General features: G+C 35.5%; 1 protein-coding gene across 1 annotated transcript; it reads left to right on the top strand.

Moving 5' to 3' along the window:
- Window positions 1-5,326: 5,326 nt before the first annotated feature.
- LOC138322875 (kelch-like protein 2) lies at window positions 5,327-24,686 on the top strand. The gene is made up of 12 exons (XM_069267064.1): window positions 5,327-5,463; window positions 8,085-8,257; window positions 8,583-8,811; window positions 9,202-9,377; window positions 9,776-9,872; window positions 10,665-10,931; window positions 11,045-11,162; window positions 12,018-12,215; window positions 12,914-13,015; window positions 13,402-13,530; window positions 14,650-14,790; window positions 15,497-24,686. The coding sequence occupies exons 2-12, from the start codon at window positions 8,145-8,147 to the stop codon at window positions 15,670-15,672; spliced, it is 1,746 nt and encodes a 581-aa protein (XP_069123165.1). The 5' UTR covers window positions 5,327-5,463; window positions 8,085-8,144; the 3' UTR covers window positions 15,673-24,686.
- Window positions 24,687-24,873: the final 187 nt, after the last annotated feature.

Here is a 24,873-nt window from a genome sequence, read left to right as displayed (position 1 = left end):
TGATGGGTTACAAAGCCAAAGTTTGATTGAATAAATGACCTTGACCTTCATTCAATCTTGCAGGGTCAATAGACTAAAATCTTTAAAAGAACTTCTTGTCAATAACTTATGTCCAGATATTGGGCTTGTTGCATGTTGTGATGCAGGGCTATCAAGTTTGTTTAAATGAATGACATTGACTTCAATCATGGTTTCAGTAGTCAAACAGGCTAATTTTAAAAGACAACTTGTCAAACTGGGTCTTATAGCAATGTCTTGTTTGGTTTGGTTTGTGTTTATTAATTTAACGTCCCATTAACTGCCAGGGTCAATTAAGGATGTGCCAGGGAAAGGAAGAGTACCCTAAGAAAAAACACCGACCAGTGGTCAGTACAAGGCAACTGCCCCACATGGGATTCGAACTCGCAACCCAAAGAAGGAGGACTTGTAATATGTCAGGACATCTTAACCACTCAGCCACTGTGGCTCCAGCATGTTGAAACCAATGACATTAACCTCAATCAAGGTCATAGGGGTCAAATAGGCTAAAATCTTTAATCATGTACATGTATATTTTTTTCAGTAACGAGTAGGCCTTGAGATCTGCATGATATTGGGCCCATAGTAGCCAGTTGGTGTGAAGGGCTACTTCACTTTAAATGTCACAGCTGGATATCTTTTAAAACAACTTACCAGTATCAATAACTGAAATAATAGTGCTCAGATATTGGGCTTGTAGTGGTAAATTGTTTGAATGAACACATTAACCCACAACTTCTACATAATTATACAATGTCTCATAGTTCAGTAGGCTCTTGTTAGTTCACCTTTTACCAATAAAGTGGGCTTATACATTGGTTCCATATACATGTACCTGTTCAAGGTCAAGGACAAATTGTGTCCGTTTTTAGTCAAGTGAAAATAATAAAAATCAAAGTACTGAAGGTACTAAAAGGTGGAAACTTCATAAAATGTTTTTCGTGAAATTAAAGGGATGTGGATCAAAGATGTTTAAACCGAAAATTAGAATAAATAAAGTACAATAAATTGATACCCTGGTTATAAGCAATATATTCTATGGTATTCCATAGGAACATGAATAGCATAAATCACTCTTTTTCAAGCATATACACATTATATCTAGTTGAATTGGATAAGATATGTCTTTGGTCAACATCATTGTAGGAGGTAAAATTGTATAGAAATTTTTGTAAATCTTATCATATATACTGTTACCAATCTACCTTTGTCTCTTGTTGACTGGTAGCACTTATATATAATCCGATGTCCACCCAAGCTATTCTGTACTGAAGCTAGCAATGTCAGTTACTTAAACTTTGCATTCAAAGTGTAAAAACTCAGATTTTACGCTTCAGTTGTATTAGTACATAATGGAAGTAGGCTTTCATTGAAGTGACTCAATATAGAGTAAACGAAAATTAGGGATTTGATACCCATTTTTAGTCATCTTCAATAGTATCAGGTATTCTGTGTAAATTTGTGTTTCCCTGTATTAAATTCGGCTGAAACTCCTCGGTCTCCTCATTATAGATCTATAGTCCCTCCCCTTCCCTAACACTGTGACACGTACACACCACAGCAATAAGGTGTCGGCCAGGGGCCAGCTTTATGCAGATGTCAATGCTGGCTGTAGAAGCTGAGAATGCCATTAATCACATCTACTGTATCTATTAGCGACATGGCTGGTTAGTTTGCTATATGGATATTCTACGTCATAAAAGACAGTACAGAATATATTTTGTGAGTTTGTATACATCACCATGTTAAAACTTAGGAGAGATGGGTTGATCCCATTTTTGTTCATTTTCGATATACCTGAAGTTATATTGAGTATTTAGTCTCTATCATTTATTTCCTGTGTAAAACTTAAAAAAAAGTAATCAGCATTTACAGAAATCTGGACCCTCGGAACTAAATAATACATGTATAGCCTTATAAGTTATCAAGACAACATTAAGGTTTAATTAGGCTGGTGTAGAGCATTGCTTGTCATACTACTATGGTAACATAATGAATTCATACTCGTCACAATCATTTCATCATTGTGATAACTATTTTATAAAATTAATAAAACAGTTTATTGCTAAAAAGCTTCTCTGACACGTCCCTCTAACTTCAGCAACGAAGGAGTTTCCAATTTCTTAGTATGTTTCTGACAATGTGTATTGATTACATTTCACCAAAGAAAGTGTTCTTTCAGTCTATACTTCCAAAACATCCTGTTATTAAAACCTCAAACTTGGTGTTAATTGAAAATCAGGTGATGTCTTGCACCATCTTTCAATAGAAGGTCACTTTAACCTATGTTTGACCTACATTTAAAAAAAATATATATAAAAGATATATCTATGTGGTTTTCATGCTATTATGCTAGGAAATTTGCTTTATTTGATTTCATTGCTTATTTATAGTCCTACTTCAGGTATCAGAGAAGCTTTTTAGCAATAAGCCTTTTATTCTTTAAAAGTTACTTTTTTTCATCATTTAATATTAGGTAAAGGAATTATCCCGTTATTTTTGAATGATTTTGGCAGACATGTATCTGGTTTTAGGTAAATGTAAAAACCAACTTTATACTTATAAATCCTTGGTAAAACATAAAATATTTTTTTCTAAATATTTCTGAACAGTACAACAACAATTCAAATATTTGTTTTAGTATGAATCTTCTATTGTTCATATTTTTCAATTATTGAATAATTAATTGTCTAATTATCACCATCATATTTTTTATTATCATTATTCATGAACTGTTGCCTACGTCACCGGAAACGATATCGGACACACAAAAACAATGAAAAAACGCCCGCTTCAAGATGAAAATCGGCTGAAATTATGACATAAAAGCAATGCATCTTCTTAACCTATCGTGCGTCAAAGACAGTGTATTGTTAGAGACTCTGTGAAATTATTAGATGTCGTCAAACTAGCTCAGATTATGCAAACACCTCGACACAAATTTTTTTGACAGCAGGGATATCGGTCACATTTTATTCACTAAAACGTTATAAATTGCAAATAAATAAATTTTGCTGCCACAAAACTGTCCCGTTTACTAATATGTAATATATGACTGTTGGAAGAAAATATTTCATTCATTATATCTGCTAGTGGAGAATCATATACGGTGCTTAATTAGAAGTTATGAAAGTGATATCGGTCACACTTAAAACTTTAGGGATGACGGTCACATCCAAAGTTACGAAAACTGTGGATAAGACGCCAAAATACTTTTATTGGATTTTATCTGATCTTGAAAGACGACTTTTGAACCCCCTATCAGCAAATGGTTAACGAGCTATTGAAATCGCTTTTCGTCTATTGCTCATCATCCGTCTGTCTTTTTTTCACAACGTGGCTATTGGTCACATTTTATTCACCGAAAATATGTCATGTGTAATTTTTTTAACTTTACTGTTATTTACTGATATAAAATACCTTATATTTCAAATAGTAGCTACAGTTCATTTTATCCGCTCCAAAGGTGACATACATGTATAACCTAGTTGGCGTTTTGTTGGTTTTAAAAAAGGATGTCGTTTAGTTTTTGTCTATACATGTATTTGTACACACCCTTTGTTCTTGCATTGTCTTTGCGTATAATTTAAAAACTTCGCAGTGACAATATACAAGAAACTACATAAAACTTAAAGATGTAAAGGCATCCGATGTAAACAAAAGGAAAGGCACATTGATCTATAAGCTACAGAAATACGTAAATACATGATAGACAGGATCACTGAGAGTTTTTAGCTGATAGCGTTAGTACAGTTCTACATGTCAGTTTACTAATAATTTCTCCACAGATTTAACACACAATAACGATTGAAAAGGTACTTAGAATATATCTTAACAACAATAGCACTAATGATTATATGCAAACAAATTATAAAAGCAAATCAGTTGATAACAGGAAGGCCAAGAGATATCGTGACGTTAACCATTGGATTTACAAATCGGTCAATTTAACATGTTGGTCCAATATCTTTAGCGCTTCATGTTGAACTAACATATGTCCAGTTGGCATTCATACTCCCCTAATTGTCAACTGAATGCAATTTAATGAATATATTTTCATTTGATAACACTTGTATGATAACATCCCAAGATATTTGTATCTATAAAGAAAAAAAAAATATCGTCAAGGACGAAACAGCCATGCTATAAAGCACCGTGGTAGTCAAATAATTTCAAGATAGCCAAATATTCATTATTTTGTAATCTTATCTGTCTCAAAAATGAGCATTAATAAATACAATCCTATGTTAAAAATGATTATCAAAATATCTATATCGAACAAAATATTTGATAATTGTATGTCTACATGGTAACGAACTTCAAGTTGTCGATTACCGCGTTTTCCCATTGGTGCATTATGCACAACAAGAGTAAAGAGAGAGATACATGTAGTACTTATAAAATTCCAGAAAGGTTCATTAAGTATTAAGCTCACATGTTGAATTTGAACCATAGCAACAAGTCCATCTATTAGAATCAAGAAAGATGACTTTCTAAACATGAAATTAAAAAAGATCCTTAATACTCTTTGGTAAATACATGTAGCGGTATCGAAATAAATCGATTTCAGTACTTTCAGAGAAATAACAGAAATTAAAGACGGACGGATGACGAGCAATGGGGGAAGGCTATTTTCATAGCTCGCCAACCATTTGCTGATGGTGGGTTAAAAAGATCAATTCAATAAAAGTATTTTGACGGGGTATCCATTGGAGTTGCATGAATGCGTAAATAACGACTACATGTACAATGCTGTAATATTCAGTTTTCGTAACTTTGGATGTGACCGTTACCCCTATAGTTCTAAGTGTGACCGATATCACTTTCATAATTTCTAATTAAGCACCGTCTATGTTTCTCCACTAGCAGATATAATGAAGGAAATATTTTCTTTCGACAGTCATATATTACATATTAGTAAACGGGACGGTTTTGTGACAGCAACATTTATTTATTTACAACTTTTAACAGTTTATTGAATAAAATGTGACCGATATCCCTGCTGTCGAAAAAAATTGTGTCGAGGTGTTTGCATTATCTGAGCTAGTTTGACGATAACAATACACTGTCTTTGACGCGCGATAGGTTTAGAAGATGCATTGCTGTTATGTCATAATTTCAGCCGATTTTCATCTTGAAGCGGGCGTTTTTTCATTGTTTTTGTGTGTCCGATATCACTTCCGATGACGTAGGTTGTCCCCATTGTATTTTTTATTATCATTATTCATGAACTGTTGCCGAATGGTTTTTTTTAACGCATTCCGGGAATCTGGTCCGGAAACGGAACCAAATATTGAGTTATCAAACACATTTCCGGTAACAAAAAGAACGAAAACATTGAAGATGTAAAGTTGTTCAGCGTTAAAAATGAGATGAATAAGGGTTATCTAATAGGTTTATTGAAATGAATTGATTCTGTAAGATCAATTCTAAAGACAGAGAGTGGTAAGTAGATAAAAATGATGTCGAATAGGTTGGTAAACAAGAAATTATTTTATACGATTAGAACCTCTAACTTTAGCTAGATCTTCTTATCTTGTGTTGACTGTCTGGTTACTTAGGGTAAATAAGTTGCCACTGTTGATGATCATGGATTCATTTGATTTCTAAGACACCTAAACGAAACTTAAGTTCTTTTTATATTTATAGCTAACAATAACCATAACATCGTAAGAAGATTTTAGAAATGATCGAGATATACAAATTAGAGATCAATAAAAGTACTGTGCTATATGTGGTGCTCGCATGTCAAATCTCTCATGTCAATTGACTTGTGGTGTTTTCATCAGTATTAGAGATAATAAATGTACATATTGATGACTATTAACAAACTTTCCTGTATGTCACCAATAGATTCCATATCACAGTTTTCATGCTCACCCCACCATTGGCATTGGTCAAAAATTAAAACAATGTACAATCTGGGGAAAACCAGTCTTAATTTTCATGCTAGATGTAAGTGAAATGGTTCATGGATTGGACTGGCATTTCAGTTGCATAGTCCGATAGCTATAGCTAGCTATGTCTTTTGTGGCTGTGCTGATAGATATCAGTATCAGTTTGTTGTAGCTAAGCAACATCAAGCATGGCCCGCTTTTGGATGGGTGACCACTTCATTTATTCTTGCTTGGCATGTTACATATGGGATGAATGACTCCATCTGTTATACAAAATGCCACATATTAGAGATACATTTTAATCCATCAGAATATATTTGCCCAGCAAAACTGACAAATCAGATTCAATCATGCTCAATCATTTCAAAGACATCACTTCAAAATTGCCTCAGTATGCATGCACACATGTATACATTCTATTTAATACAATTTAATACAACATAATAATGGATGCAGGTTTTTAGCCTCTATATCCATATTAATATTACATGAATTGAATGATACAATGATTACTACTTCTAGCGTAATTAAAAATGTTCTTTGTATCCATATTTTTTTACTTGCTATATGAAGACTCAGAAGAGTATACAGTATATATAATATATACATGTAATTTGATGTTCATTTGAGTTAATAAGCATATATAAAGTTGAAATGTTTGTTGACAGTTTCTCCAATGATTATCTAAAAGAATTTCAAATTTCTTGACATCTGTTGCATCTATAACATGCTGGGGTAGATTGTTCCAGGTATCTACAACTCTAAAACTGAAGAAATGTTTTCAAATATCAGTGTTACATAAGTTTTTGAAAATTTTTAAGGAGTGTCCTCTTGTCCTGCTGTTGGTATCCATTTGGAAAATAGACAATGTGACACTCTCATCATACTTATTTTTCAGGATTTTGAAAACATTTATCAGGTCCCCTCTTTTCCTTCGATGTTCAAGGGTAGGCAGATTTAGTCTCTGTAGACGCTCTGGGTATGGCAAGTCTTTAAAGCCTGGTATGAGCTTTGTAGCTCTTCGTTGGACGTTCTCTATAAGTTCTATGTCCTTTATAAGGACTCCACACACTTCAGGCATATTCCCGGTGGGGTCTCACAAGAGCCTTAAACAGTACTTTAAACATTTTTTCATCCAGGAAGGTAAATGTTCTTCTTATCAGTCCTAAAATGCTGTTTGCTTTATTAACTCCTAAAATTTAAATCTTCATCCACTGTTACTCCAATATCCTTTTCCAATGTAATATTATCAAGATGATAGATCTACCGTGGTAATTGCTCGCCTGTTGTTCAAGACATACTATATACTCTCTTTTCTTTGGATTTAATCGCAAGGACAAAGAAATTTAAGGAACCAATTTTCAGGCCATTTTTCAAGATTGATCAAGTCATTCAATATGATATGAATCCTTTTCTGCAGGGTCTGATTTGTGATTGGAATCTGTTGTTAGTTTCATATAGCTCTGTTACTGTAGAGTGCAATACTGTACATGTTCATTTCTTTAAAGTTGCCCTCCCTTACATATTAGCTAGTTCTTTTTTAAAGTAGATATGACATGATAAAAAGTCTGTATTTGCATATATACAGTAATTATATAATTATATAGTTATTTTTCCCTGCATGTAGCCTCAGTAATAGTTTTTATGAGCGTAACATTATATGTTGTAGAAAATAACATGATTTTTACTCACAATCTGAATTGATACCTTTAGCTAATCGCAAGGTAGATAATTTAGTAATATGCTAGCATATAGATTATCATTTTTGTGGCTGTATCAGTATTAATGTAACACAACAGCACAAAAAAACTGACATCTGGTATGTTGTACAACATTGGGAACATCATGTCAAGCTCAGTTATCTAATAAGGTGACATGCATTCCTTATTATATTACTTATCTTTGACACAGCACACACAACTACAATGTATTTATTGGTTTTGTAATGACATCCTAAATTAAACAATACTTTTCAACCTGTGAAAATGTAGAGAAAGTTTTACATGATAATAAATAAAGAACATTTTATGTTAATTTTCAAATTATCATTTTTGAACTTTACAAGTAATATTACCTTGTAACTCTATCTTATTCTTGAATTTTTATTATATTACTTAAGGAAATATGCGGAACGACCCTAAATAACTCTGTATTTGTTTTTTTATTTAGTTTAGATATGAAGGAGTGAATGAACATCTGATAAAGCATTGGTGTCAATTTTCTGTCACCATGTCGACTATAGAAGCTGTACGCCCAAGAAACCTCTTATCACGGGAGCGACCAGCGTACAAGCATCCTCATCACACACAGAAGGCATTTGAAGTCTTAAACCAGATGAGAAGGTATGTGTTTTATTGCTCTACAAATATTTGAAAAAAAAGTGATAATCTATGACTGTTGAAGAATATTGGAAGAACTATTCATGACATTGATGATTGTTAGAAAAGGGTCAGGCCACATTTCTGATTTTGAGATAGGTAAAGGGCACTATGACCTACTAACTTAATCCAGTAATATTTAGATTTACGACATATGCATCGAGAACTTCTGATGGCTCAACATAATCATTATAATGATTCAAAGTTTCAAACGTGTCTCATTGGAGTGGTGCTAACCCAGTGTCAGTGATACACTGTACATTGTATCTTTTGTATGGATATTTTTCAGAGAACATCTGCTTTGTGATGTGGTGTTGATTGCTGACACAACAGAGATCCTGGCACATAAAGTAGTTCTATCGTCCAGTAGTCAATATTTCTATGCCATGTTTACCGGGGATTTGGCCGAGGCCAAGTCTGACCGCATCACCCTACAGGAAATTGATCCAGCTGCTCTCGTACAACTTATTGATTTCATGTACACATCAGAAGTAAATGTGACAGAAGAAAATGTGCAGGTAGTTTGATCATCATGTGTATACATTACAGTATTAAATACATCTAAATGATATATTTTGTAAATTTCAGTTCTTTTGAACTAAAGAGATGATGTGAGTTACATATCTGACTTGTATTTAAGTTGTATAATGTGTGCAGTCAAACCTGTCTATAATGGCTTCTCAAGGGGAGACCGAAAAATGCTCACTATTGACAAGTTGCCTTTATATACAGATCGAGGCTTTTGTGTGAGTCATCCAGAAATATCAACGCACAAAAGATCAACTATTGGATGTTTTGGTTTGCATTGCTTTTGATCATAAATATATGTTATACATGTCCAATGAAACATATCCTTCAATTTGCTTACATATAAGTATGAAGTTGAATACATATTGGGATAATTACAGATGTTGTTGCCTGCTGCCAACATCCTACAGATGGCTGAAGTTCGAGACGCCTGCTGCGAGTTTCTCCAGTCCCAGCTCCATCCCAGCAATTGTATTGGCATTCGAGCATTCGCTGATCTACACGCTTGTTCTGACTTACTTCTGTACTCCCAAACGTACATTGAACAACACTTTGTGTGAGTTTACTCTGTATAACATCACTAGTGTTTGTTGTACGATAACACAAAGTTGATGTTTTGCTAAGTTTATACTTCGATGAAATGTCTTTACAAGTTTTGAGGTAAAATCAATAAGTAGCTGGCATTACATTTTGATTTTAGGCAGTATACCAATTACTGATAATATGTTATGTACGATATGTTGAGTTGAGAGGCTCTTTGTGATTAAGGGGGAGGGGTACATCTAATCAGAAATATAAGTACCTGTGATTTAATCCTCGGATACATTGTCTGATGATCCCTTGACTGATGTTTAGTAACCATCTAATCCTCACCCCTCCACTCTTTCCTACCCAGCCGGATATAGCCTATACAGCTGTAGTGTAAGCTGTAACATTTTATATGTGTTTTGGCAGTGATGTGGTACAACATGATGAATTCCTGTCTCTTCCCTCATCAGAAGTGGCTAAGATGATCTCGAGTGACCGTCTGACCGTAACCTCAGAAGAACAGGTATCCTATTTACATTTACTGTATTTAATGAAACCTCATGATATCAAGTTTCCAGAGGGTTGGTTATAATAGGGACTGATTTGTTGTTAGATGTGATGTGTATTTCACTGAACATGTAAATTACTCTGATCACATGACTTGCATTTAAAAGTAAATGTTTGTATGTCTTTAGACTGTTCTTATCTTTTTATTTGCTATTCGAACTTACTATTGCTTGTGTTTTTCTTCCTTTGTCATTCTTGAGCATAAGGAAAAATTTCATTGCATGTTTGAGTACTCTAATATAGAATATTTTTGTTTTGAATAATGTCCCAAGTTCTTCCTAGAAACTAATCAAAACACTGCCAGTATTTCTATGTGTTTAAGGTACGGTCTAGCCAAAAATATTTTAATTCATGTACATTAGATGTACGTTGTAATATATTTGACAACCTTCAATGAGGGGTAAACCAGGTGAGATATACAGGCCATCTCAGCCTCTTGTCCTCTATAAAATAGTTTGAGTAATGTATTTAAATGGAAAATCCCAATGAAACATAGTTAAATAACTCGTGACATTCTGTATTGTTTGTACAGTTCTATGATTGATGAAATGACGTACATTTTGCACAGGTTTATGATTGATGAAATGACGTACATTTTGTACAGGTTTATAATTGATGAAATGACGTACATTTTGTACAGGTTTATGATTGATGAAATGACGTACATTTTGTACAGGTTTATGATTGATGAAATGACGTACAATTTGTACGGGTTTATGATTGATGAAATGACGTACATTTTGTACAGGTTTATGAGGCAGTTATGGTGTGGGTACAACACAACCGTGCCATGCGTGAAGTTTTCCTTGCCGAGCTCCTTGAACATGTACGGTTACCTTTAGTGGCCCACGAGTACTTGATACAACGAGTGGATGAGGAACCACTCATTAAAACCAGCAGTCGCTGTAAGGATTTCCTCATAGAGGCTCTCAAGTACCACCTCCTCCGGTCGGATCAGAAGGCAGCATACAAATCACCTCGGACACTTCCTCGTACTCCACGTGGACTTCCTAAGGTACAGATTAGGTTAATATTTATATATGAAAATGTTAGTCACTAGAGAAATTCTTCTCCATTAGTTGAAATGACTAATAGAAAACCTCATTATGACTTTCTTTTCTATTACAGGTGCTGCTAGTTATAGGGGGACAGGCCCCAAAAGCTATCAAAAGTGTGGAATCCTACGACTTTAAAGAGGCCAAATGGAGCACATTAGCGGAGATGCCTTCGCGGAGATGTCGTTGTGGTGGGTGTACCTGATTATATCATTCCTCCCTAACCTGCACAAACTTAAAACTCCATGTTTACAGCATTAAATACTATTAGATTTTAACCAAATGTTGGAGTCAAGCAATTTTCTTCATATCTCTGTCATGTTTTCATGATATAATTTTAGCTAAATTGATTCTAATGTAGTCAATTAGAGCATGCATATAGCGAGCATTGTCTAATTAATTAGGAAATGGTACCTTTCTATGTGAAGCCTTTTGTCAGTATTCACTTTGAATACATATTCTTTCAATTTTTTTTTAGATTTGCTTCTCTTTTTAAGATCACATTACTTAATACATCATAATATCCAGTAAATTGCAGCTACCTAGTGACAACAGACAGGAGCCCTTACCAGATAATAGTGTCACTTAAATCTTTATTTTGTGCCTTGTTAATATTTGTGAACATATGTGCAATGAATAAATTCATGTTTAAGGGCTGTTAAGTATATTTTACTTTTAGTAATTCAGTTTTATATCATTATTTGTGAAATAATATGAATTCTTGTTTGAGCTTTCTCTTGATATTACATGGAAATGTGTGTATTACAAAAATAGAGTGGTTTACAGTAGTCATGTCAAAGCATAAAAAATCAATAAGTTCATTTCATTGATAAAATTTTTCTCTCCAATTCTAGGTGTAGCGGTCATTAACGATATATATATATATTATATATGGTGTTTGCAGTTGGTGGTTTTATTTTCATTGTTTATTTCTCTCTCCTCCAATTTTAGGTGTAGCGGTCATTAACGATATATATATATTATATATGGTGTTTGCAGTTGGTGGGTTTATTTTCATTGTTTATTTCCCTCTCCTCCAATTCTAGGTGTAGCAGTTGTTAATGGTATGGTGTATGCAGTTGGTGGGTTTAACGGATCATTGAGAGTTCGGACAGTGGACATGTACGACCCAATCAAGGACCTGTGGACATCCTGTCCTAGTATGGAAGCACGACGTAGCACATTGGGTGTGGCCGTCCTCAATAATGTGATATATGCTGTCGGAGGTTTTGACGGATCATCAGGTATTACCGGGTATTGATTATTCTTTGACAGATCATCGGGTATTATTGATTTATCTTTAATGGATCATCAGGTATTATTGATTTATCTTTGACGGATCATCGGGTATTATTGATTTATCTTTGACGGATCATCGGGTATTATTGATTTATCTTTGATGGATCATCAGGTATTATTGATTTATCTTTGACGGATCATCGGGTATTATTGATTTATCTTTGACGGATTATGGGGTATTATTGATTTATCTTTGATGGATCATCAGGTATTATTGATTTATCTTTGATGGATCATTAGGTACTATTGATTTTTCATCATTTTGTATCCCGCTAGTTTGATAATTTGTTTTATGATAGCAGAAACAGATTAATTACCATGGGATAAAAAAGAAATGACCTATGGTCAGCACAACTGATAACTGCCCTACTTGGACCTCGAACTTTTGAGTAACAACAAGAACAAACTGCCTTAAACATAGTTTTCTTAAGGATGTATTATGTATATCCTCAACTTCATATTGTGAAGTGGTCAAATAAGTTCTTTACTTTGATCACATTGATCAGCTAATTTGATCTTAGAATTACGAAATATGGGAGACATGAAATGTATCAGAAACATATATTTTCATTATTTTCACTTTAAAACAAAGCTACATACATAGTATTTCGGATTAATAATTTGAATCTTTGTTATACTCCAGGATTAGACACGGCTGAATGTTATGATGTGCGGACACAAGAATGGCGGACCATAGCTAACATGAGTACACGGCGAAGTAGTGTGGGGGTTGGGGTCCTAGGAGGTGGGTAACCCTGGCAATAGGATATTGTAATGATAATAGCACAGAAAATCAGTAAAAATGTACTGCAAAAATCAACTATTTTGTTAAGCCATCAAATTATCCAAAAATGATATCATTTTCCAATCTGATTTAAATACGGATCCTTATTATCACTGTTTGATAAAGGATCTGACAACATCCCATTCAGTCTTAACATAGGTTTTGTAACATGAGGAGTAGTGAGGGAGTTTAAGTGAAGCTAGGATTTTCAGCTCTAGTTTAACTTAACCTTAATCCATAATTTGTTGTGTCTAACATGATGCTTTTGAGAGTAAAAATGTATTCAGAAGGTTTCTGTTAGTTTTTCACTTTATCAAAATTTGATTCTTCCTTGTGTACTTTTGTAGGGCACCTGTTTGCTGTTGGTGGGTATGATGGAGCGTCGAGACAATGTTTGTCGTCAGTGGAATGTTACAATCCTCAGCTGGACACCTGGACACCTGTGGTCGAGATGTCCTGTCATCGCAGCGGAGCTGGTAAAATCACTACAGCATCAATGTTACCTTCACTAAATTCCCTAACTCAAAATCTTTAGTTTCAGGAAAAGTCATCAGCACAAATCTTTTCGATATATTTTGAAATATTGTCCTTTCAAAAATCTTTCAAATCATTGATGTAAAAAGTTAGGATGAACCATTGTTTATGATGTAATTTTTGTTGTTGAAAATATTAACAAAAATGAAGAAAAAATGAATTGACTTTGAAAAAACAACTGTTACCAATGGTGAAGATTTCTTATTTACCATGAATGCTTGATTATTTAAATGATGCAAAAACAGAGGAAGACACATATTTACACAATTTTTTTCTTTCTAACATGTAAATAGTTATAAAAATGAGAAATTAATAATTTGGCTACTTCAAATCGAAATGTTCAAACACTGCATTTATTATTGTTGTGGTTAAGAATGTATTAAAATTTTGTTATTAAAGCAGAGGAAAGTCATCCTTTAAATCTGATGGTTTGAAGATTATCAAATATTGACTTTTTGTAGGTTAATGCGAGGAATTGTTTAACCTGAGAATGGTGATATTCCCCGAGGCCAAATAATGCAGTTTAACAATTCCCTTTGTTACCTGACTCTCTATATAAATGTAAATGAAGTAATTTCGTCTATTGACCGGTCCATAGTTTGACTATTGACCGGGGCAGAACGTTTGCATGAGTTTATGTTGACATCATAATTAATTGTTGACGTCATAAATACTGGCACGCCGGATCGATCTTAATAACGGTATTCTTTCAGCGAAAGTCTATCTCATCAGAAGCTCAGCGATAAGTTTAGGACAAACACTATAAATTGTTTCCCTTGGCCTCCGGCCTCCGGAAACTGTTCATCGGTTTGGTCCCAAAACCTTATGAAAGAGTTTTGACTGTTGACTGAAATGGCATGAAACAACTGTATAATGTTAACTTACACAAAGTCAATACCGACTGTTTTGTTATATGAAAGAATGCCTACAATATAAGCTTTGCTATTTGAAATGAACCAAAAATTGAAATGAAGGACAGAACAACGACTAATATTAAAGTTAAATTTTTTCTTTGAATATTTGACCTTTAATCCACAACACATTTGACCTTGAACTCCCAGGTGTTGGTGTGGTAGACGGCCTATTATATGCAGTGGGTGGACATGATGGTCCACAAGTACGTAAAAGTGTGGAGATGTTTAACTCAGAAACAAGTACATGGACACAGGTGGCAGACATGCACCTCTGTAGGCGAAATGCAGGTAAATATATCTCCTTAATTATCTCCCTTCTGAAGAAATGCAGGTGAATATTTCTCCTTAACTACCTCCCTTCTGACAAAGGCCACAGTAGTCACACTGTTGGAGGTCTGTCATCCTTCAACCACTAGCCTTTCATCTCTGGATAGCAAGTTAAATATCTGTTATATAAAAAAATGTTCCACCTGTAAAATGAACTCTCCATTACTGCCTTATCACATGATAAATTATCTTATTCTTTCTTGTCACGTAATATGGTGGTATTTTGGTTACCATTGTATTCACCCTTCCCCTCTGTAGGAGTAGTTTAAGTTATACAAACACCCTACTCTCATCCCACGGATTTAACGATTTACTGTGGAATCGTAACCTGTATTACTTCAACTTGCGAGACTTTCACATGTGAATCATGCGGTAATAATGAATATCAAATGAAAGAATCTTAAAGCATAAGCACATTTACTGCAACAAATAAATGTGCTATGGGTACAAAAAGATTTGAAATATGGTTGACTTTTTCTTTTTTTAATTTTTTAATTTTTTGGCCATAACTTCAATATTTTCATTACCCAATAAGTGTCCCACCTTGTTACATTTTTAAATGCCATGTGTACTTATTACAGCAAATGTGGTATACATGTAGTAGTTTAAAATGAAAGTTTCTTTTTTTCAGGCGTGGTAGCTTAAAATGAAAGTTTCTTTTTTTCAGGCGTGGTAGCTAATGGAGGGTTCCTGTTTGTTGTTGGTGGGGACGATGGAACGTCAAATTTGGGATCAGTGGAATGTTACGACCCAAAGACGAATACCTGGACATTATTAAATTCAAACATGATGACCGGACGTAGTTACGCCGGCGTGTCTGTGATAGATAGGCCAATGTTATAACCAATTATCACATGGAATAGTTACTGCCGATTAACACAAGTAATAGACCAACATAATCACACGTAATGGCAATGGTTATGACACATTTCCACATGTTATAGACAACTTTTATCAACAAATTTTCATGTGCAATAGAAATGTTATTACAGATTATGTTCCTTAGAAGACTGAAGTGAACTATTATGTGTAATGAGCAAAGGAGTAAGTGTAATAGACCAATATTCTCACAAAGTATTACATGTGATAGACATTGTTATAACAAATTATCAAGTGTAATAGACCAAGATACTATCAAATAACTTTAAACCAACATTCTTTTGTGTGCGAGTAACTTTCATGAACTAATTGACATCATTTGTATTGATATGGCTTTTCATTTATCTTTTTTTTTTTTGTAAAACTGTGAATGTTAATCTTTTTAAACTTGTTTTGAAATGGAAATTACGAAATTTCATTGCCACAAAAAAAAAGTTGACTTACAGTATCATTTGTTGTACATAACATTTTAACGAAGTATCAATTTTATAGAATTATGTTAAAGATTTCGTTTTATTGTAAATATGGTATATTTATTGTGGAAAAATGAAAGTTAATTGAAAAAAAAGACTGAAATTAGGAGTCCATTGCTGTATTGGTGAAATGTGTTTACTAGAATCATTACTATAGCTATAGATATATTTACTACAGGCCAATCTTGCGCGAGTATGGTGATTGATATTCTCTAGAATATCTTGTCCTGTGTTAATTGGACTGCAGTGTGTTCTGTCATTATTGTTAACTTTAAATATGGCTGTGACTTTGTATTTATGTAAAAGTGATAATGGTACATATATTTTGTATCGATCTCAAGTTAAATAACCTTTGAATCAGTTCAGTTCTCTCTTTAAAGTAAATCAGTAATTTGTCTCTTTAAAGTGAATCAATTATATTCTCCTTAAAATGAGTGAGTTATACCGTCTTTTAAAGTGAATCAGTAATATGTCTCTTTAAAGTGAATCAGTAATATGTCTCTTTAAAGTGAATCAGTAATATGTCTCTTTAAAGTGAATCAGTAATATGTCTCTTTAAAGTGAATCAGTAATATGTCTCTTTAAAGTGAATCAGTAATATGTCTCTTTAAAGTGAATCAGTAATATGTCTCTTTAAAGTGAATCAGTAATATGTCTCTTTAAAGTGAATCAGTAATATGTTCCCTTTAAAGTGAATCAGTAATATGTCTCTTTAAAGTGAATCAGTAATATGTCTCTTTAAAGTGAATCAGTAATATGTCTCTTTAAAGTGAATCAGTAATATGTCTCTTTAAAGTGAATCAGTAATATGTTCCCTTAAAGTGAATCAGTAATATGTCTCTTTAAAGTGAATCAGTAATATGTCTCTTTAAAGTGAATCAGTAATATGTCTCTTTAAAGTGAATCAGTAATATGTTCCCTTAAAGTGAATCAGTAATATGTTACGGATAAGGTGGCGTGGCTTATAACTCTTTTTGTTATGTCTTCATTGAAATGCAGATTAAATGGAAAAGGTTTTCCTTTGATATGGAAATGCAATGTGCAGCGAGAGTCTTGACTTTAATGATTATAGTAAATACACAAGGGAGGTACAATTTGTAACTTTAATAATTCTTCATTAAAACTTCAGCAGTCAAAACTACATCAGTCTCAATACCCCTATTGGATTCTTTACAAGAAATTGATGAGGTATTCTGAACAAAGATATCTTGTGTAAGCTTTTCAAATGTATGGATTGTCATAAAATCATGGCTGATAAACTCTGTGAATGGCAGGATCACTGTAATCAATCATACACTCATAAATGGCCATTGTGTCAAGGTGCAGAATAATTAGATTTTTATAGAAATGTTACAGGTAATATAACTAAGATACCAGGATGTAGGTAATGGACTTATGCTGTCTTGGAATTTTACAGAATTCGGGTAGGTATCCATCGTGTCATCATTGTTTTTGTGAGCGAAACTCACATTGTATTCTCTGAAAAGAATTATGTTAAACTAGCAAACAAATGGTGTTACAATCAATACCTACCAGCAAGGGCAGACAACTCTAGTAATATGGCGGAATAGCAGGTAGCCTTGGTTGATAGGCTAGATATGTTAATGTATTTAGACAGGACAAAGCTATAATTAAGGGGTCCAATGCTGTACACTGTTTTATATGGGCAGATTTAGAAATGATGTTAATTACTATCATAATATATTGTGTAGGGCTAGAGCTTATCAATATATACGGTATATAACTTGCATACTGTCATATGCATTAATTTGCTGATTTTTTAGCCCACCATCATCAGATGATGGGCTATTCAAATAGCCCTGCGTCCGTGGTCCGTCGTCCGTCGTCCGTCCGTAAACAATGCTTGTTATCACTATTTCTTAAGTTTGTTATCCATATGTCTTGAGAACTACTCACGGAATTTTGTTCAAACTTTACATGGAGGATACCCTTGGTCCCTAGTTGTGCCATACAGATTTTGAAGCTGATCAGAAAAACAAGATGGCCGCCAGGCAGCCATCTTTGATTTTGGTAGTTGAAGTTTGTTATCGATATTTCTTGTGAACTACCAAAATTTTTTGTTCAAACTTCACATGGAGGGTACCATTGGTCCCTAGTTGTACCATAAAGATTATGAGGCTGATCGGAAAAACAAGATGGCCGCCAGGCAGCCATCTTTGATTTTGGCAGTTGAAGTTTGTTATCGATATTTCTTGTGAACTACCAAAGGGATTTTGTTCAAACTTCACATGGAGGATTCCATTGGTCCTTAGTTGTGCCATATTGATTTTTAGGCTGATCGGAAAAACAAGATGGCCGCCAGGCGGCCATCTTGGATTTTGATAAGTTAAGGTTTGTTATCACTATTTCTCAGAAAGCGCTGAAGGGATCTTTCTCAAATTTAATATGTAGGGTCCTAGTTTTGCATATTGCATTTTTGGACCAATCGGTGAACAAGATGGCCGTCAGGCCGCCATCTTGGATTTTGATAGATAAAGTTTGTTATCGCTATTTCTCAGATAGTACTGAAGGGATCTGTCTCAAATTTCATATATAGGTTCCCCTAGGGCCCTAGTAGTGCATATTGCATTTTGGGACCGATCGGTGAACAAGATGGCCGACAGGCGGCCATCTTGGATTTTGATAGTCAAAGTTTGTTACCGCTATTTCTCAGAAAGTACTGAAGGGATCTTTCTCACATTTCATATGTAGGTTCCCCTAGGACCCTTGTTGTGCATATTGCGTTTTGGGACCGATCGGTCAACTAGATTGCCGCCAGGCAGCCATCTTGGATTTTGATATTCAAAGTTTGTTATCTCTATTTCTCAGAAAGTATTGAATGGACCTTTCTCAAATTTCACAGTTTGGTTTGTTTATTTTTACGTCCTATTAACAGCCAGAGTCATGTAAGGACGTGCCAGGTTTTTTGGTGGAGGAAAGCCGGAGTACCCGGAGAAAAACCACCGACCAGCGGTCAGTACCTAGCAACTGCCCCACATAGGATTCGAACCTGCATCCCAGAGGTGGAGGGCTTGTAGTAATATGTCGGGACATCTTAACCACTCGGCCACCGCGGCCCCTAGGTTCTCCTAGGGCCCTAGTTGTGCATAGTATGGTTTGGGACAGATTGATCAACAAGATGGCCGCCAAGGAGCCATCTTAGATTTTGATAGTTAAAAGTTTGATATCGCTATTTCTCAGAAAGTATTGGATGGATCATTCTCAAATTTCACATGTAGGGCCCTAGTTGTGCAAATTACGATTTGGGGCCGATTGATCGACAAGATGGCCGCCAAGGAGCCATTTTGGATTTTGATAGTTGAAGTTTGTTACTGCTATATCTCAAAAGGTACTGAAGCAATCTGTCTCAAATCAGATGGTGGGCTATTCAAATCGCCTTTCGTCCGTGGTCCGTCAATTTGCAATTTGGGACCGATCGGTTAACAAGATGGCCGACAGGCGGCCATCTTGGATTTTGATAGTTAAAGTTTGTTACCGCTATTTCTCAGAAAGTACTAAAGGGATCTTTCTCAAATTTCATATGTAGGTTCCCCTAGGACCCTAGTTGTGCATATTGCATTTTGGGACCGATCGTGAACAAGATGGCCGACAGGCGGCCATCTTGGATTTTGATAGTTAAAGTTTGTTACCGCTATTTCTCAGAAAGTACTAAAGGGATCTTTCTCAAATTTCATATGCATGTTCCCCTAGGACCCTAGTTGTGCATATTGCATTTTGGGACCGATCGGTCAACAAGATGGCCGACACGCGGTCATCTTGGATTTTGATAGTTAAAGTTTGTTACTGCTATTTCTCAGAAAGTACTAAAGGGATCTATCTCAAATGTCATATATAGGTTCCCCTAGGGCCCTAGTTGTGCATATTGCTTTTTGGGACCGATCGGTCAACAAGATGGCTGCCAGGCAGCCATCTTGGATTTTGATAGTTAAAGTTTGTTACCGCCATTTCTGAGAAAGTACAAAAGGGATCTTTCTCAAATTTCATATGTAGGTTCCCCTAGGGACCTAGTTGTGCATATTGTGTTTTGATACTGATTTGTCAACAAGACAGACGGCCATCTTGGATTTTGGTAGTGGAAGTTTGTTACCTGGTAGTGACTATTTCTCAGAAAGTATTGAAGGGATCTCAAGCAAATTCCATACATAGGTTCCCCTAGGGCCCTAGTTATGCATATTGCGTTTTGGGACCAATCGGTCAACAAGATGGCCGTCTGGCAGCCATCTTGGATTTTGATAGTTAAAGTTTGTTATTGCTATTTCTAAAAAAGTACTGAAAGGATGTCTCTCAAATTTTATATGTAGGTTCCCTTAGGGCCTTAGTTGTGCATATTGCATTTTGTAACTGATAGGTCAACAAGATGGCTGCACGGCCGCCATCTTGGATTTCATTGTTGAAGTTTGTTACCACTATTTCTTAGAAAGTACAACAGCGATCTGTCTCAAATTTTATGTGTAGTCGTGTTTGAAAAAGTTTGAAAAGCAGGGAAAAGATCCCTCTTTCCATTGTCAGACATAGATCATTCTTTGGTGGGCGCCAAGATCCCTCTGGGATCTCTTGTATGTGTAGTATGTTTGAAAAAGTTTAAAAAGTAGAGAAAAGATCCATCTTTCCATTGTCAGACATAGATCATTCTTTGGTGGGCGCCAAGATCCCTTTGGGATCTCTTGTTTTATCAGTGTTAGTGTGGTCATCATGACAATAATAATGTTTTGTGCACAGGGAATAGACACGAGTTCACAACTCATAGTTTATAATGTTATTATATTGATTCAAGATTTATGTAACTGGACACTGATTGTGACATGTTGAATTGGAATGGAGACGAAAATTGTTACCAGGCCCTGTGATGTGTAAAATTGGAATGGGGATGAGAATTATTACAAGATCCTGTGTTTTATAAAAAATTGGTCTGGATCTGATAATTATTGCCAGATCCCTGTGGGTTGGTCTCCGTCAAAATTTTAGGTCATCTGCCGTCCGCCGTGCGTTAACTTTTCACATTTTGAACTTCTTCTCCAGTTCTACCAGTGTGATTTGGCTGAAACTTGCATGAAATGATCCTGACAAGGTCCCGACAAAGTGTTGTTATTTTTCGGGTCGATCAGAAATCCAAGATGGCCGCCACAGCCGCCATCTTGAATACACATTTTGAACTTCTTCTCAAGTTCTACAGGTGCAATTTGGCTGAAACTTGCATGAAATGATCCTGACATGGTCCCAACAAAGTGTTGTTATTTTTCGGGTCGATCCGAAATCCAAGATGGCCGCCACAGCCGCCATCTTGAAAACACATTTTGAACTTCTTCTCAAGTTCTGCCGGTGCCATTTGGCTGAAACTTGCACGAATGATCCTGACATGGTCCCAACAAAGTGTTGTTATTTTTCAGGTCGATCCGAAATCCACGATGGCCGTCACAGCCGCCATCTTGAAAACACATTTTGAACTTCTTCTCAAGTTCTACAGGTGCAATTTGGCTGAAATTTGCATGAAATGATCCTGACATGGTCCTGACAAAGTGTTGTTATTTTTTGGGTTGATCCGAAATCCAAGATGGCCGCCACAGCCGCCATCTTGAATACACATTTTGAACTTCTTCTCAAGTTCTACCGGTGCAATTTGGCTGAAACTTGCATGAAATGATTCTGACATAGTCCCAAAGAAGTGTTGTTATTTTTCGGGTCGATCCGAAATCCAAGATGGCCGCCACAGGCGCCATCTTGAAAACACATTTTGAACTTCTTCTCAAGTTCTACCGGTGCGATTTGGCTGAAACTTGCATGGAATGATCCTGACATGGTCCCATCAAAGTGTTGTTATTTTTCAGGTTGATCCAAAATCCAAGATGGCCGCCACAGCCGCCATCTTGAAAACACATTTTGAACTTCTTCTCAAGTTCTACAGGTGCAATTTGGCTGAAATTTGCATGAAATGATCCTGACATGGTCCTGACAAAGTGTTGTTATTTTTTGGGTTGATCCGAAATCCAAGATGGCCGCCACAGCCGCCATCTTGAATACACATTTTGAACTTCTTCTCAAGTTCTACCGATGCAATTTGGCTGAAATTTGCATGAAATGATTCTGACGTAGTCCCAAAGAAGTGTTGTTATTTTTCGGGTCGATCCGAAATCCAAGATGGCCGCCACAGCCGCCATCTTGAAAACACATTTTGAACTTCTCAAGTTCTACAGGTGCAATTTGGCTGAAATTTGCATGAAATGGTCCTGACATGGTCCTGACAAAGTGTTGTTATTTTTTGGGTTGATCCGAAATCCAAGATGGCCGCCACAGCCGCCATCTTGAATACACATTTTGAACTTCTTCTCAAGTTCTACCGATGCAATTTGGCTGAAACTTGCATGAAATGATTCTGACATAGTCCCGAAGAAGTGTTGTTATTTTTCGGGTCGATCCGAAATCCAAGATGGCCGCCACAGCCGCCATCTTGAAAACACATTTTGAACTTCTTCTCAAGTTCTACCGGTGCGATTTGGCTGAAACTTGCATGAAATGATCCTGACATGGTCCCTACAAAGTGTTGTTATTTTTCGATCGATCCGAAATCCAAGATGGTCGCCACATCCGCCATCTTCAAAACACATTTTGAACTTCTACTCAAGTTCTACCGGTGCAATTTGGCTGAAACTTGCATGAAATGATTCTGACATAGTCCTGAAGAAGTGCTGTTGTTTTTCGGGTCGATCCGAAATCCAAGATGGCCGCCACAGCCGCCATCTTGAAAACACATTTTGAACTTCTTCTCAAGTTCTACTGGTGCGATTTGGCTGAAACTTGCATTAAATGATCTTGACATGGTCCAGACAAAGTGTTGTTGGGTTGATCCGAAATCCAAGATGGTCGCCACCGCCGCCATCTTGAAAACACATTTTGAACTTCTTCTCAAGTTCTACCGATGCAATTTGGCTGAAACTTGCATGAAATGATTCTGACATAGTCCCGAAGAAGTGTTGTTATTTTTCGGGTCGATCCGAAATCCAAGATGGCCGCCACAGCCGCCATCTTGAAAACACATTTTGAACTTCTTCTTAAGTTCTACCGGTGCGATTTGGCTGAAACTTGCATGAAATGATCCTGACATGGTCCCTACAAAGTGTTGTTATTTTTCGATCGATCCGAAATCCAAGATGGTCGCCACATCCGCCATCTTCAAAACACATTTTGAACTTCTACTCAAGTTCTACCGGTGCAATTTGGCTGAAACTTGCATGAAATGATTCTGACATAGTCCTGAAGAAGTGCTGTTGTTTTTCGGGTCGATCCGAAATCCAAGATGGCCGCCACAGCCGCCATCTTGAAAACACATTTTGAACTTCTTCTCAAGTTCTACTGGTGCGATTTGGCTGAAACTTGCATTAAATGATCTTGACATGGTCCAGACAAAGTGTTGTTGGGTTGATCCGAAATCCAAGATGGTCGCCACCGCCGCCATCTTGAAAACACATTTTGAACTTCTTCTCAAGTTCTACTGATGCAATTTGGCTGAAGCTTGCATGAAATGATTCTGACATGGTCCCGACAAAATGTTATTACATCTCTGGTTGATCCCAAATCGAAGATGGCTACCATGACACTATATCTAATTTATTTCCTATATGATTATTACCAAGGTAGTCAGATGACCGTTACTATTCTAGTTTGAAACTATTTTGTTGTCCTATTTTAAATTTCACCTAAATCTATTAATAATTTTAATGATAAAGTGATATCAAAAGAAGATATGTATTATTTACTCATTACTTTCTGTTGTCAAACAATGAAACAAAAGGGCAAAATCTTTTAGGAAATACAGGGATCACACTGCCGTTAATAGGGAAGAATAGCTGGAGCTTCATTACTTCACAAATAATTAAAGTTGCCCCAAATGTGATCTCCTGTACCACATACAAAGAGCCTGACTTCCCCTTATGTTCAGATGATGTACCTGGTATATCCTATGATGCTGACTGGAACCACACACTGTTCTGTCTGATATTTTGTATGTGGATGTGTTAAAATATGCTATGAATGTTATAGATTCTCTTGCACTTTAACAATATAGACAGGTTCATGCAAGGTTAGCTGTTATTTTTCTAAAAAATAAAGAAAGAAATAGAATTTGATCTGATGACTGTTTGTTCAGTAGCATCAAAATGAAGTACATTGCATAGTGATATAAAAAGGAGTTCCATTAAAACTAATGTTATATATAGTTTGTTCAATGTAGGATGCTGTAAGCTATATTGTATCATACATTGGAAAAAAAGTAAAACAAGAATGTATATAATGCATTTCTGGTTACAGTTAAATTCTTATAAAATATTGATAATGAAGTGTAGATTTAAAGTTTAGAGTTGTAATACTGTGGTATGAACAGAATGCTATCAGGTAGATTTTGTATACACTTTGAATCTGTAAAAAATATTTTCCTAAGAGATCATTGTAAATTGTTGATAATTTAAACAGAAAGTAAACCTGAGTCTGAGATCTGTGGTTTTGTTTGTCTATTCTGACATGCTGTTTAATGTAGCTGATAAAAAGTTTCACATAACAATAGTATTATACCCTGGTTTGGAATCACAGAGATGTGTGACATCATTTTCTGATTTCCTTTGAATAGATACATACAGATATGTATCATATCATACCTACCTATTAATTTATTGAGAGGAAA

Source organism: Argopecten irradians, chromosome 5 (assembly GCF_041381155.1).
Source record: "Argopecten irradians isolate NY chromosome 5, Ai_NY, whole genome shotgun sequence".
Classification (NCBI taxonomy): Eukaryota; Metazoa; Mollusca; class Bivalvia; order Pectinida; family Pectinidae; genus Argopecten; species Argopecten irradians.
Note: the sequence above shows the minus strand (reverse complement) of the source record. Positions and strands in the feature narration are given on the sequence as shown.

Bases quoted from the DNA above. Each gene is read 5' to 3' on its own strand.
- LOC138322875 (XM_069267064.1), top strand. From the start codon at position 8,145: ATGTCGACTATAGAAGCTGTACGCCCAAGAAACCTCTTATCACGGGAG. The intron at 9,873-10,664 runs GTATCCTATTTA...CATTTTGTACAG, and splicing joins CCGTAACCTCAGAAGAACAG to GTTTATGAGGCAGTTATGGT. The intron at 10,932-11,044 runs GTACAGATTAGG...TTTCTATTACAG, and splicing joins CTCCACGTGGACTTCCTAAG to GTGCTGCTAGTTATAGGGGG.